The sequence below is a fragment of the Helianthus annuus genome, chromosome 10 (assembly GCF_002127325.2).
Source record: "Helianthus annuus cultivar XRQ/B chromosome 10, HanXRQr2.0-SUNRISE, whole genome shotgun sequence".
In the NCBI taxonomy this organism is placed as follows: Eukaryota; Viridiplantae; Streptophyta; class Magnoliopsida; order Asterales; family Asteraceae; genus Helianthus; species Helianthus annuus.
Window position 1 is genome coordinate 114,194,812 of NC_035442.2, and position 13,973 is coordinate 114,208,784.

The 13,973-nt window shown below is 42.1% G+C and overlaps 1 protein-coding gene across 4 annotated transcripts; it reads right to left on the reverse strand.

Moving 5' to 3' along the window:
* Positions 1 to 214: 214 nt before the first annotated feature.
* Positions 215 to 2,928, reverse strand: LOC110885606 (zinc finger protein 853). 4 transcript variants are annotated; one of them, XM_022133307.2, is made up of 5 exons: positions 2,884 to 2,928; positions 2,634 to 2,685; positions 1,957 to 2,054; positions 1,383 to 1,577; positions 215 to 870 (listed from the first exon to the last, which is right to left on the reverse strand). In XM_022133307.2, the coding sequence occupies exons 1-5, from the start codon at positions 2,890 to 2,892 to the stop codon at positions 355 to 357; spliced, it is 870 nt and encodes a 289-aa protein (XP_021988999.1). In that variant the 5' UTR covers positions 2,893 to 2,928; the 3' UTR covers positions 215 to 354. The 4 variants fall into 4 exon arrangements, with proteins under 4 accessions (XP_021988999.1, XP_021989000.1, XP_021989001.1 ...); XM_022133308.2 differs by lacking the exon at positions 2,884 to 2,928 and adding an exon at positions 2,770 to 2,840 and having other exon boundaries at positions 234 to 870; XM_022133309.2 differs by lacking the exon at positions 2,884 to 2,928 and adding an exon at positions 2,797 to 2,830 and having other exon boundaries at positions 234 to 870.
* Between the last annotated feature and the right edge of the window lie 11,045 nt (positions 2,929 to 13,973).

The window sequence follows — 13,973 nt, forward strand, 5'->3', positions numbered from 1 at the left end:
CAGCATTGCCTTTAGTCTTCTCTTCCCAACGTCTAGACTTGCAAGTTCCACCACTTATGGCAGGCGCAACTTGCCGGGCCACCAACTGTGTTATGTCTTCTGAGCTCATCGGGTGGGTGTCTCCTTGGTTGTTACGTGTCGTGCTTGGTGCCATGTTTTCTTTCTAATACACACAAGAAGACGAAATTAGACAATATATAATAAGGTCAGCACATGAACACAAGATGTAAACACCACATAATATATAGATACAATAACTTGTTGCATAATTTACAAAAGATACAAAATGGATGGGGGTACAAAGCCTCGTCTCATCCTAGAATATGACGTGAGCACAACCCGCCCACGATAGGTCTAACGATAGATATGAGAAAACACGCCAATGGTAACGGCAACACGGACTCCAGCACGTGTCCTCGTGGGCTCGGTGTGATCATTAGCCATGGAGATCTCCTGCTCCATAGCAGCAATCATCGGCTCAAGAGCAGCAATCCTCTGCTCAAGAGCAGCAGTCCTCTGCTTCTCAGCAGCAACCTCCTGCTCAGCAGTGGCAACACTCTGAAACCTAGTGAAGATAGCATGGTTGTTGAGCTGCTGCCACTCCTGCTGCTCCTGCTGCTTCTCCCGTAAGTACATCAACCTAGCCTTCAAAGCCTCAAATTGCTCGTCATGCTGGCGCTCCTCCAGTATGCTCCTCAACTCAGCCCTCGCAGCCTCACAGACCATGTCAATTTGGTGCGACTCCTCCTGTATGCTCGTCAACTTAGCCTTCTCAGCCATAACCTCCTCCTGCTTGAGCTGCTGCTGCTTCTGCATGCTCATCAACTCAGCCTTAATAGCCTTAACCTCCTCATCAAGCTGCTGCAGCTTCTGTAATTATTATTATTATAACAACATCAACTTTGTAAAAACACAATTGACATGCTAGATCATAGAATAAAACAACAACAAAAAACTTAAACATCATGGACAAATACCTGTGTTATCCAACCCACCCATTTCGCTACCTCAAATCTAACAAACTAATTCAATATGACGAAGTAAATTTGGAACTAATTGTATGATGGAAATTGTATGTTTAAAGCTTGATGAGTACCTTTCGGGACAATTTGACCAATGACACTCCCAACTTTCATTTTTGTTGTCGAGAGCAATCCCACTTACATAATCATCATACTTTTACACTTGATTTCGCTCACATGTATGATTATAAGCAAAATCGAGTGAAAAAATTAAGTGTAACCTACGATGAATATGCAAGTGGGATTGTCTTGGAAACGAAATGAAGTTAAGAGCGCCACAGGTTAAATTGTCAGTATGTATATAACTATTGATTATTATCGGCCAATAGGTCGTAGTTTAGATCATAACAAGAGTAACACCTGCATGATGAAAGTACCAAGACTTTTCGCCATCTTCATGAGCTGAGGGTTTTGCATAACCTGCTGCTCCATGGTTAAAAAATACTGTCGTTTGACATCAAAAGTCTGCTGAAATTGCTCAGCCATCTTGTTGAATGATGGATCTTTTTCTATTTGCTTTGCTATATCCTTAATTCTTGGATCATGTAACCATACCTGTATGTGTAACACCGTTGATTAAAAAGAAAAATAAAAACTTGTACGCTAGATTCTTTTTGTTTGATTAAAAGTCAACCTTCTTATATAACCATAATCAAATAATTATGTTTAACTAACCGTATACAATGCATGTGAACTTGCAACACCACCAAACTCTTGTTTTAAACCAAAGAGGCGTTCGTGCAGATGATTAAATGGTTGCTCTATCCCTATCATTTTTTAAAAACAATAAAAGTAACACGATAATTATTCGATTCATGTGCAAGTTAGCATCAAGCTCACCGATTTGTTTAAAAGCTAGCATTATCATCGTGCACACGCACACGCACACAGAGAGAGATTAAGTTATGTATGGTCATGAAAGAAAGGACTGTACATTAAGTAGACCCGGAGACATGAAGGGCATAGCAGGTGCAGCAGGTTGTGCATGTGAAGAGCTTGACCCCAAGAAAACGGCAAGATTAGTTTTCGCTTCTGCATTGGAAAACAAACGTATTTAGAAGTACAACCCTAATCAATCAACTTGGTGAACTGTGCATCTAGAATTATAGAACATAATAAAGATGGCATCCTCAAAAGGCCAAATAAACTAGGTCATCGGCAGCACTTTCTTTTCAAATACCAGCTAACGTTGCACTAGCAAGGATTTGAACCGACACCACTTTTTTAGGGGGCAAGCACCATACCACTAGGTCACTGGTAGGTGCAGAAGATACAAAAGTGAAGTAGAAGAAGGACCCGGTGATCGACAAGAAGCATAGATCCAAGCATAACAATAAAAACATCCAACAAGACTGAAAAACGGTGCCAACACTGAAGCAAGCAAATGGTTAAGCGTTAAAGCTTTCATTTTATTACAATGGGACAAGAACCAGCAACACTAAGTAACAACCTAACACATGAACATAAAAATTTTGTGGGGATAAACAGTCCTAATTAATCAGAATTTGTGAGGTCAATCTAGTATTAGCAGTTAAAGAAACAAACAATTTCATGAGACACTAACTTAATTTCACATATATGACACATGAACATAAACAAACAAACACATACCCCCCACTGAGGTTTCAGGTGTGGCGGCAGCAGCAGCATCTTTCTCATTCACCTACCAAAAACCCAACAATCAAAACCATCAGAAAAACTAAACCTTAGATCAACATTCAAAAATCAAACAATCAATTTAGCAAACCCAGTAAAAAACAAACTAGGCCCTCACGAATCGCAGCGAATCAAAGGGTGGGGATTAAATGTGGGGATTCCAAACACATACGATAATCGGAGGTTAAGGTGACAGGGTTTTTACCTTGGACATTTTGACTTAAGTGATGAAAACAATATAATAATAAATCGATGTTTTAGGTCTGAGTTTAGTAGGATGGTTTTATGGTAAAAAATCAAGAGAGTAAACTTTCGTTTTGATCCTTGTGGTTTGGTCGTTTTAATGTTTTTGTCTCAATTCTTTAAAAACGAACATTTTGCTCCCTGACCGATAATCGGAGGTTAAGCTGCTTGACGCCGGCCTGATTTACCCGATCTCGGATTCTGCATGGGTCAGCTCTGTCCAGGTAGTTCCCAAGAATGACCATGGTGGTGAACAAGAAGAATGAACTGATACCCACCAGGACAGTCACCGGATGGAGAGTCTGCATTGACTACCGCAGACTCAATGATGCCACCCGCAAGGATCACTTTCCCTTGCCGTTTATTGATCAGATGCTTGAGCGACTGTCTGGGCAGCAGTTCTATTGCTTCCTTGATGGTTTTTCTGGTTATTTCCAGATTCCCATCGCACTGGAGGATCAGGATGTCACACCCCAACCGATGGCGGAATCATCGGGGCGCGGCACTGAGCGAAATAGATTGTCCAGAAGTTTCCATAACAATTATCATTACTATTCAATTTAAAGTAACATGTCCCATACCATGTCTCAAATAGTAAACAAATTATTACAGACAAAATCTAGTCAAATATTTCTGTTCCGACAACTCAGATTTAAATATAATTATTTATTTGCTTCTAGAGACTCTCATTGCAAGATCTACAGACAAGTATGCTCTAGACGCTTATTCTAGCCTCGCCTTCCTAGCAGATAAGCATCCTAATTGCCTGTCACATACGTTAAAATAAAAGTCAATACACATAGTGTAAAGGTGAGCATGCAAGTTTGATAATAACATATAGAGTTCGAAATCGTTTACGCATAACCAGCACGTACACAGAGGAAAATGAAGCATGTTAATTATCGACACGGATCTATCGATACCAATGACTGCGGGTTGACTGCCCAAGGCAGTTCGCAATACATGATCACCACTGTAATCCATGCAAGTAATTGTCCTTAATAACCCCCACATGAGCGGGTGCTGAGTCCAAACTATAGTAGTATCGTCGTTAAGGCAGGTAGACAGCATTCCATGTGTAAACATAACAAACAAGCATTCATTAAGTCACGTATAACATGCAGTAACGGTTAGCGTTTAAAATGTTGCGTAGTGTGTTCGTTGTGATTTTCGTATAAGTAACGTATGTAACACCCAAAAGTGCTTAAAGCAAAAAAAGATCGAGTATACTCACAGCGGTTGAATGGATTGAAGGGAGCACTTGAGAGTAAAGTTAGCCTGAATAGTTTGATAGCATAACGATAAGCAACGCGTAAAACGGAAACAAGTGTTGAAGGATCGGACAGCTGGTTGATCGGATGGCAGTCCGATCGGACGGCTGTCCGTTCGGTCGACAGCCCATTCGGACAGTTGTTCGGTCGGACGGGAGTCCGATCAGATGGCTGTTCGAGTGGATTGTTTCTTCCTTTGAGTAGGATGTGCTTGTGTATGATGGTTTGACTTTTGAAGTTTTTGTTGTAGCATTTGAAAAACATTGAAGTATCTTTACCTTTCAGGTCGGTCGATCGGACGGTCGTTCGATCGGCCGGCAACCCGATCGGCTAAGTACTTCACCAAAACAAGTCCTCAGCAGGGTGTCACCTGATCGGACGGCTGTGCGATCGGGTGGCACTCCTAGTGCGTCGAACATGTTGAAAAATCGATTAAGTGTTGAAGTCAAGTATCTCATGATCCGAAGAGTAATCCAATCGGACGGTAGTCCGATTGGACAGCATTTCGTTCAATAGTCATCCTTCAAGATAGGTTGGGTTAGGTGTGGGACCCATGTGCTAGCCGTTCGGCTGGCCAGTCAATCGGCTAACTGTCCGATCGGTTGGCTGTCCGTTCGGACAGCAGTCCGATCGGTCAGCACCCTGACCTGGTCGGCCTGTTCGTCTAACACTTGGTTGATCTGTTTGTTTGTCGTTTTATCGAGGTACTTTGACAACGAGTCAAACCACAGAACCCTCGTCTTTACTTGGTTCTCCTGATCGGACAGGAATCACCCAAATCCGGTTAGCGAACGGTTCGAGACGGTGTTTAACGTTTAACTCGAAATCGGTGAACCTCACGGATAGAATCCGGATCTGGGGCCACGTAACCACCGGAATGATTAGTAAGTTGGCACAAGCTCCGTTTCTATCAATTTTGAAGGTATTGAGTGTAAAAGAGTTGAAAGAAAGTTCGAAAACCATCTTTCAATCTTTTTCACCGTGAATATGTTTAGATCTATGAAAGATCTTTGTTTGTTTATGTGGAAATCGGTTAGATCCAAGTTATTCTTGGTGGATTGAGGCCAAAACATGAAGTTCTTCAAGAACACCATGATGACATCATCCTAGAACACTTGAATCTTGATGATTTCACGGTTAAAAGTTAAGATTTGAAAGATAGAAAGGTGTAGGAGTGCGTGTAGATCAAGAAAGTACAAGATTTAGGACGAGATCTTACCGGGATTGAGAGAAATCGAGGAAAAAGTGAGCTGAGCGTGCTGGTCGGACAGAGGTTTCCAAAAGTAGAAAGTTTGACAATGACAGGGGTATTTATAGGATGCCAAAAGAGGTAAAGGATGGCCGATCGGTCGGGCAGCATGATCGGACAGCCTGTCCGATCGGACAACAATCCGATCGGCTGGTAGCCTGATCGATCAGTCGCCTGTTTCGAGTGTTCGGTGCGACGATTTTTGATATTTCGGTTTCGATTGCGAGTGGTGCGAGTGCGATAGAGTTTTCTTTTCAAATTACTTTTAATCCCAACTACTATATCTACATACAATCATCCTTATTTCGTATTCGATTTGCGATTGTGATTCGATTGCGATTGAGTTCGATTGCGTTTCGATTGCGATTCGATTGATTACCACACATAACATAATTAAGCATGCACAAGTAACACATAAGGCGCACACACACACGTATATTAACCATCAAAATGCGTATTTCGAGTTGCGAGCGCGATGTTGATTAGATTAGATTGTTTAGCGTTTAATTGACTTTATCGCATTGTTACTTCCTACTATTCAAGTCGTAATGCAGTTCGTATTGATAAACAGTTCGATTACTTCGATTTTAGCTAATTACTCCACATAATACAACTAACGTACAAACTCAAAATAGCCTGATTACAGTTAAAGAAGTCAAAACAATGTTTGGTCTAGGAGAGACAGGTTGCAATTAGCAATCTTTTCTTCCTTTGACTTCAATCTTGACTTTGACTTTGACTTTCGAAACACGGGGTGTTACACAGGAGAAAACCACCTTTACATGCCCCTACGGCACTTTTGCGTACCGACGCATGCCGTTTGGACTATGTAATGCTCCGGCTACTTTTCAGCGCTGTATGGTGGCCATATTTCACAAGCTTATCGAGGACTCCATGGAGGTTTTCATGGATGACTTTTCTATTTTTGGGAGTTCCTTTGATTCGTGTCTGCGTAATCTAGATCGAGTGCTAGCTCGTTGTGAGAAGACGAACCTGATGCTTAATTAGGAGAAGTGTCATTTTATGGTTCGGTGAGGGGATTGTGTTAGGTCACAAGATTTCACACACGGGGCTTGAGGTGGATCAGGCCAAGATTGATACGATTTCTAAGCTCCCGCCACCAACTTCTGGGAAATCTATTAGGAGCTTCTTAGGTCACGTAGGATTCTATCCCCGCTTTATTCGTGACTTCTCTAAGATAGCTAGACCCATGACCCAGTTGTTGGAGAAGGACACGCCATTCGTTTTTGATGTCGAATGCACTAGGGCCTTCGAGTTGTTGAAGGAGAGGCTTGTTACTGCTCCCATTCTTGTGGCTCCCGATTGGAGTCTTCCGTTTGAAGTCATGTGCGACGCGAGTGATTCTGCCATTGGAGCCGTGTTAGGGCAGCGTAGGGAGAAACATTTCTATCCCATCTATTATGCTAGCAAGACCCTAAACGATGCTCAGGAGAATTACACCACGATTGAGAAGGAGTTGTTAGCGGTCGTGTTTGCATGTGACAAGTTTCGGTTCTACTTAGTGATTTCTACGACCATTATTTTTACCGATCACGCTGCACTTAGGTACTTGTTCGCGAAGAAGGACGCGAAACCCAGGTTGATTAGGTGGATTCTCTTGCTCCAGGAGTTTGACATAGAGATTACGGATAAGAAGGGAGCAGAGAACGTGGCTGCTGACCACCTATCTAGGCTTGAGAATTCGGAGAGTGAGCTGTCTAGCGGGGGACAATAGGCGATTCCTTCCCATATGAGATGTTGATGTATGTGAGGGCCCAGGAGGAGGGCTATCCCTGGTTCGCAGATTTTGCGAACTACCTGTCCACAAGAGAGTTTCCACATGAGATGCCATACCAGCAGAAGAAGAAATTCTTTGCCGACCTTAAATTCTACATATGGGAGGATCCTTATTAGTTTAAGATAGGTGCGGATTAGATGGTTCGGAGGTGTGTGACTGCACCCGAGACTCGTAGTATTCTTGAGCATTGTCATTCGAGGCCCGCTGGTGGGTGTTTGATTCGGGGTTTTATTGGCCCACCATCTTTAGGGACGCCCACGAGTTTCTCCGTAGCTGTGATGCTTGCCAGAGAGCCGGCAACATCTCATCCCGGAATGAGATGCCTCAAAACCCCATCCAGGTAGTTGAGATATTCGATATCTGGGGCATCGATTTCATGGGACCCTTCCCCATGTCACGTGGGAGTCGATTTCATGGGACCCTTCCCCATGTCACGTGGGAGTCGTTACATCCTTGTAGCTATCGATTATGTCACACCCCCAAAATACAACATGCGGAAACCCCGCACGGCGTGTGACGTACCAGGATCCAGCCACCAATCACATTGAACCAATAACAAAATATTATATAAAAATTCCCATTTATTACGTTAAAGTATTCTCAAAACATAATTTAAATCTTAACTTGTTCAGCAGAAGCATAAAGTAAATCAATGTTCAATGTTCAAAAGTAAATATATGAAAAACCAATGGTCTTGTCACATGTTTGTAAGTTTCTTGACCCATGACCACTCCAGCAATCCCAGGCAGCAAGTTCCATATCCAAGAATCTAACGACCTGCGAGCATGCAACAAATGTATCAGCACAAAGCTGGCGAGTTCACAGTTTTGTAAAAACATTAGTTGCCAAGTGTTTAGTTCAGTTTAATAACAATGTTGATAATAACTCGAGTACTGCAAGATGGCGTCAGTTTGTTTGCCCGTCCCCAATGCCCCTATCAAAACATTGGTCGTGATTTAAGGTCATTAGTTCACGCCCGTCCTCTCAGGTACGATGTGAGGTTGCCAAGCCTAATAGCGCTATCAACTAATACCCCGTTACCGCTCAGGTAACTAATTCGGTATAAGATGGGACTTAAAGTGATAGGAATGAGTGTATTATCCAACATCCCATTTTAACCCAGAAAAGATATATTCTTCTCAGGAATACCCATTTGATTGTCCCACCCACCGGGGCGCATGCTCAAGAGAAGTGAACTCACCTTTGGTTTGCTCGGTAAGACTAATTACTTGTTTACGTTTACAGTTGGTCAACCAAATCCTAATATGGTCACCAATGATAATCAGTTTCATATGCAATAAATCATGTTCTCTTCACGTACATTAAACAAGTGTCGTACAAGTATTTACACACATCGTTCACATGTCATAACAGTAAATCAAGCATTGATAGCATTCATCACGTAATGTGCGGCCCATCTAAGTCTAGTCCCAAAGGAAGTGTGCGATTCACACTCCTATGTGTGACCCACCGGTAGTGTGCGACCTAGGTGTGCACCAGCCTTAAGAGACTAGGTGGCCCAATCCAATCAACGGCCCATGAGAGGGATTGTGCAATTCACGAAATGTTTTGGCCCACTAAGGAGCAGCCCACAACAAGTGTGCGACTCTCCTTAGAGTGTGCGACCCGTGCCTCGTGTGACCCAATTTAGTGTGTGTGTGGCCCAAATGTGTCTATGTATGTCTAATAATTTGTGTGCAGTCCAGTAAATACATGAAGCCCATTTAAGTGTGCGATCCGTGCCCGAGTGTGCAATCCGTGCCCGAGTGTGCGACTCGGTGGTTGTGTGCTGTAACACCCCATGTTTTCAAATGTCAAAGTCAAAGTCAAAGTCAAAGTCAAGTTTGACTTCTTTGACTGTAATTAGTCTATTCTATGTTTTATTTGTATTATGTGGAGTAAGTGTTGTTAATCAAGAAATCGAAGTAATCGAATGTTTAATCGACGTGAACCGATTTACGACTGTGAATAGTAGGAAGTAACAATACGATAAAGTTAATCAATCAAAAATTAAGCTAATCGAATCATCAATCAAACTCGAAACTCGAATTATGTGAATTTGGTGTTATATTACGTGTGTGTGCCTTATGTGTTACCTGTGCGTGCTTACTTTATGTTTTGTGTGGTAATCAATTGAAACTCGAATCGAAACTCGAAACTCAATCGAATGCAATCGAAATCGAATCATGATAGTTAGTGGAGAAGAGATTATGCGAGATATAGATGCTTGTATGTAGATATAGTGGTTGGGATTAAAAGTAATTTGAATAGGAAACTCAATCGTACTCGTATCGTCTTCAATCGAAATTGAAATATCAGAAATCGTCGCACCGAACACTCAAAGCAGGCTGTGGATCGATCAGGCTTCTAGCCGATCGAACAGCCCAGCCGATCGGACGGACTGTCCGATCGAGCAGGCTGTCCGATCGGGATGCCTGGCCGATCGGCCACCCCTTTCCTCTTTTGGAAGCCTATAAATAGGCCTGTCATTGTCATTCTTTCCACTTTTGGAAACCTTCTGACCGACCAGCTCGTGCTCCTCCTCTTTTCTCAGATTTCTTCCGATTCCGGTAAGTTTTCATCCTAAATCTTGTACTTTCTTGATCAATACACACTCCTACACCTTTCTATCTTTCAAATCTTGATTTCTAATCGTGAAATCATCAAGATCTAAGTATTCTAGGATGATGTCATCATGGTGTTCTTCAATAACTTCATGCTCTGGCCTCAATCCACCAAGAATCACTTGAATCTAGCTGATTTCCACATAAACAAACTAAGATCTATTACAGATCTGAACATTTACATGGTGTGAAGGATTGAAAGAAGGATTTCCAACTTTCTTTCAACTCTTTTACACTTAATGCCTTCAAACCGGTAGAAACGGAACTTGAGCCAACTCACGAGTCACTCTAATGGTTGTGTGGTTCAAGATTCGGATTCTATCTACGAGGTTCACCGATTTCGGGTTAAACGTTGAGATACCGTTCCGAACCGTTCACCGGCCGGACTTGGGTGATTCCTGTCCGAGCAGGGGAAACAAGTAAGAACGAAGGTGCCATGGTTCAGCTCGTTGTCAAAATACCTCAATATAACGTCAAACAATCAGAACAGCCAAGTGTTAGACGAACAGGTCGACCGGGTCTGAATGCTGACCGATCGAACAGGCTGTTCGAACGAACAGTCCAGCCGATCGGACATGTCAGCCGATCGACCAGGCCAGCCGATCGGCTAGTATATGGCCCCACTCTTTGACAATTTCATGAAGTATAGTATTGAACGAAGTAATGTTCGATCGAACGACTGTTTGGCAACATTACTCTTCGGATCATGAGATACTATGCTTCAACCATTAATCGATTTTCAACTCGTTCGACGTATTGGAGTGCCACCCGATCGAACATGCTAACCGATCAGGTGACATCCTGCTGAGGACTTACTACTGAAGTGTCTAACCGATCGGTTAAGCCGGCCGATCGAACAGCCCGTTCGATCGATCGACCTGAAGGGTAAGAACACTTCAATGTTCTCAAAAACTACAACGAAAACTTCAAAAGGACAAGCCAGCATACACAAACACATCCTACTCAAAGGAAGAAACAATCCACTCGAACAGTCTAACTGATCGAGCCTACCTGCCGATAGAACACGCTGTCCGAACGGACTGTCCAACCGACTGAACAACCCGTTCGATCGAACCTGCTGTTCGATCGACCAGGCTGTTCGACCCATCATCACTTGTTTCCATTCTACACGTTACTCATCGTCGTGCTATCGAACTATTCAGGCTAACCCTACTCTCAAGCGCTCCCTTCAATCCATCAATCAATCGCTGTGAGTATACTCGAACCCTTTTTGCTTTAGCACTTTTGGGTGTTACATACGTTACTTATCTAAATCACAATCGAACACACTACTCAACTATTTAAACGCTAACCGTTCTGCATGTATTACGTGACTAAATGAATGCTTGTTGTTATGTTTACACGTGGAATGCTGTCTACCTGCCTTAATGACGTAGTACTATAGTTTGGACGCAGCACCCGTTCACACAGGGGTTGTTAAGGACAATTACTTGCATGGATTACGGTGGAAATCATGTATTGCGAACTGTCTCGGACAGTCAACCCGCAGTCATTGGTATCGATAGATCCATGTCGATAATTAACATGCTTCATTTTCCTCTGTGTACGTGCTGGTTATGCGTAAACTATTTCGAACTCTATATGCAATTATCAAACTTGTATGCTCACCTTTACATTTTATGTATTGACTTTATTTTAACGTATGTGACAGGCAATTAGGATGCTTATCTGCTAGGAAGACGAGCTAGGAATAAGCGTCTAGAGCATAGTTGTCTGTAGATCTTGCAGATCGAGTCTCTAGAAGCATTTGAACAATATTTATATATCTATTTAAATCTGAGTTGTGGAACATAATATTTGACTAGATGCTTATCTGTAATAACTTGTTTTATTATTTAGGATACGGTATGGGACGTATTATTTAAACTAAATAGTAATGATAGTTGTTGTGGAAACTTCTGGACAATCTGTTTCGCTCAGTGCCATACCCCGATGATTCCGCCATCGGTTGGGGTGTGACAGATTGGTATCAGAGCCATAACTATAGGGAATTAGGCAAGACACGACCTAGTCCGGGTCGCTGTCTTAGAGACCTAGACTATAGTTAGGAACCAACAGACCAAGCTTATGTACTATAACCTGTTGCTCTTCGCTATCACTGCACTCGAATTTCCGAATAGAGTCAAGCGACTTAGTCGAGATTAGGTGTGAAAGCCGCAAACTCTCGACTAAATTGTTTGAACAATGCCGATTTTTATCAATTTATCAATGAATTCCTTACTATTTCAATAACAAACGAGGAGAATTATACCAAATTAGGAGTGAAATCCATATTTTGATGAATAATCTCCTCAAATTTTACTAAAACAAGGAAGAAGTTGCTAAGCTAGGGGTGAAACCCTAACCTTGACACCTTGTTCCAGATTTTTATTTATCTCACCAACGCCTCGACGGACTCCAACGACCTGAACTCACAAGTATGACCTAGGGAATACGTGTTGAATGCCCAAGAATCGAGGCAGCAACGCGAGCCCGAAAGTTGAAAAGTGACGACAAGTCTATTGTGAATAGTAGAATCGCTTTGGGTAGTCAATGTCTAGTAGCCGCAGACAATCCATTTCACGATTTTATGTGTTTCGATTCTGAGCCCGCAACCGCTAACTCTGATTGTTCGTCGATTTTATGTGTTTTATGTGTCTATATCTGTTTATGTGTTTAACTTTTTGGAGAATTATTCGATCGACACGCACGACTCGCATTGCTCTTCTATCTCAAAACGATAACAAGTCGCTGCAAATCTAGACTACATTATGCTATGATATACGCTTATACTAAGCTCGACATGCTATACGATCATACTATACTACCCGATACACTATACGTGATGTGCGTGAAGTGTGTTATATTTTTGATGAGTATTTAAGCCCCTTTTTTACACTTTTAGCCAAGTTTTAAATTTATAAAACACGATATTCACTAACACTAAACACACATATGGGCAAGTGCACCCATCGTGGACGTAGTATAGTGTTGGTAAGATACCGAGGTCGTCCAAGGACACAAGAGCTTTTAATACCGGTTTATCCTCAACGTCTAATCAAATCAAAAAGTTAGAAAAAATGTTTTAAACTAAGAAAAATAAAAACTAACTAAATGCTGAAAATAAAAATAAAATAAAAACAGATAGACAAGATGAATCACTTGGATCCGACATGTGTATTAGTATAACCTTTGATTATTTTTGCACTTTTGCACTTGTTTAAGAGATTATCTTAGTTATTGTAGTAGGCCCCTCTTTTGAAGGCGACGTTACCCTCAACCCAGTAGTTTGAGTCAGCAAGGATACAATCCTAAAGGGTCGGATTATTGAAAGATAATGAATTAAGTTATTAATGCAAATTGTGGTAGGCCCCGCTTTTGGCGGTGACGTTACCCTCGGCTAAGTAGTCTGAGTCAGCAGGGATACAGTCCTAAATAGTCGGGTTATAGTATTAATAGTAGTTAACTTATGAGGGGGTCAAAGAGTTTGGATCCCCGCCATCCAATACCTATGGGCATTGAAGGAGATCCTACTAAATTTGACCCAGGTCCCAAGCAGGACCTCTAAACGCTGAACAAGGGCAAGACCCTTACCAAACCGTTCCCTTAACCCCCGACCAGGTAGCCAACATACCTCCATATAGACCGTGGAGATATGAATGGTGAAAATCTTTTATTTTATATAGACAGTAAAATAATGCCAAGACACCACGGACAAACGATAAGGAAAGATCACCTTCAACATAAGTAACTAGTTATTAAAGTCATTAATACAAAACCAAATAAAAAGTGCAAAAGATTAATAATAAAAAGTATTATACTAAACACTTGTCTTCACCAAGTGATGTAAGAGACTTAGGCAAACATGGCCTTGATTGTCAAGAACTCTTACGATCAATCTTGGATCCCGAGATGACTCACACACTCTACGATGGACAATGGATGATGGTGGTGGATGATGGTGTTATGGTGGTGGTGGGTGGTGGATGAAGTGTGAGAGAGGTGGTGTGCCAAGGGATGAGAGAGAATGAAGCCAAGCTTCTCTATTTATAGGCTGAACAGAAGGCTGGACACGGCCCCGTGTCCGCTGGACACGGCCCCGTGCCCGTC

Excerpts from the sequence above, each read along its gene's own strand:
- LOC110885606 (XM_022133307.2), bottom strand. Across the intron at positions 1,578-1,956 it reads TGTCTCCGGGTCTACTTAAT|GTATGGTTACATGATCCAAG; the intron begins GTACAGTCCTTT and ends TTACACATACAG. Across the intron at positions 871-1,382 it reads TTGGTACTTTCATCATGCAG|AAGCTGCAGCAGCTTGATGA; the intron begins GTGTTACTCTTG and ends TAATAATTACAG.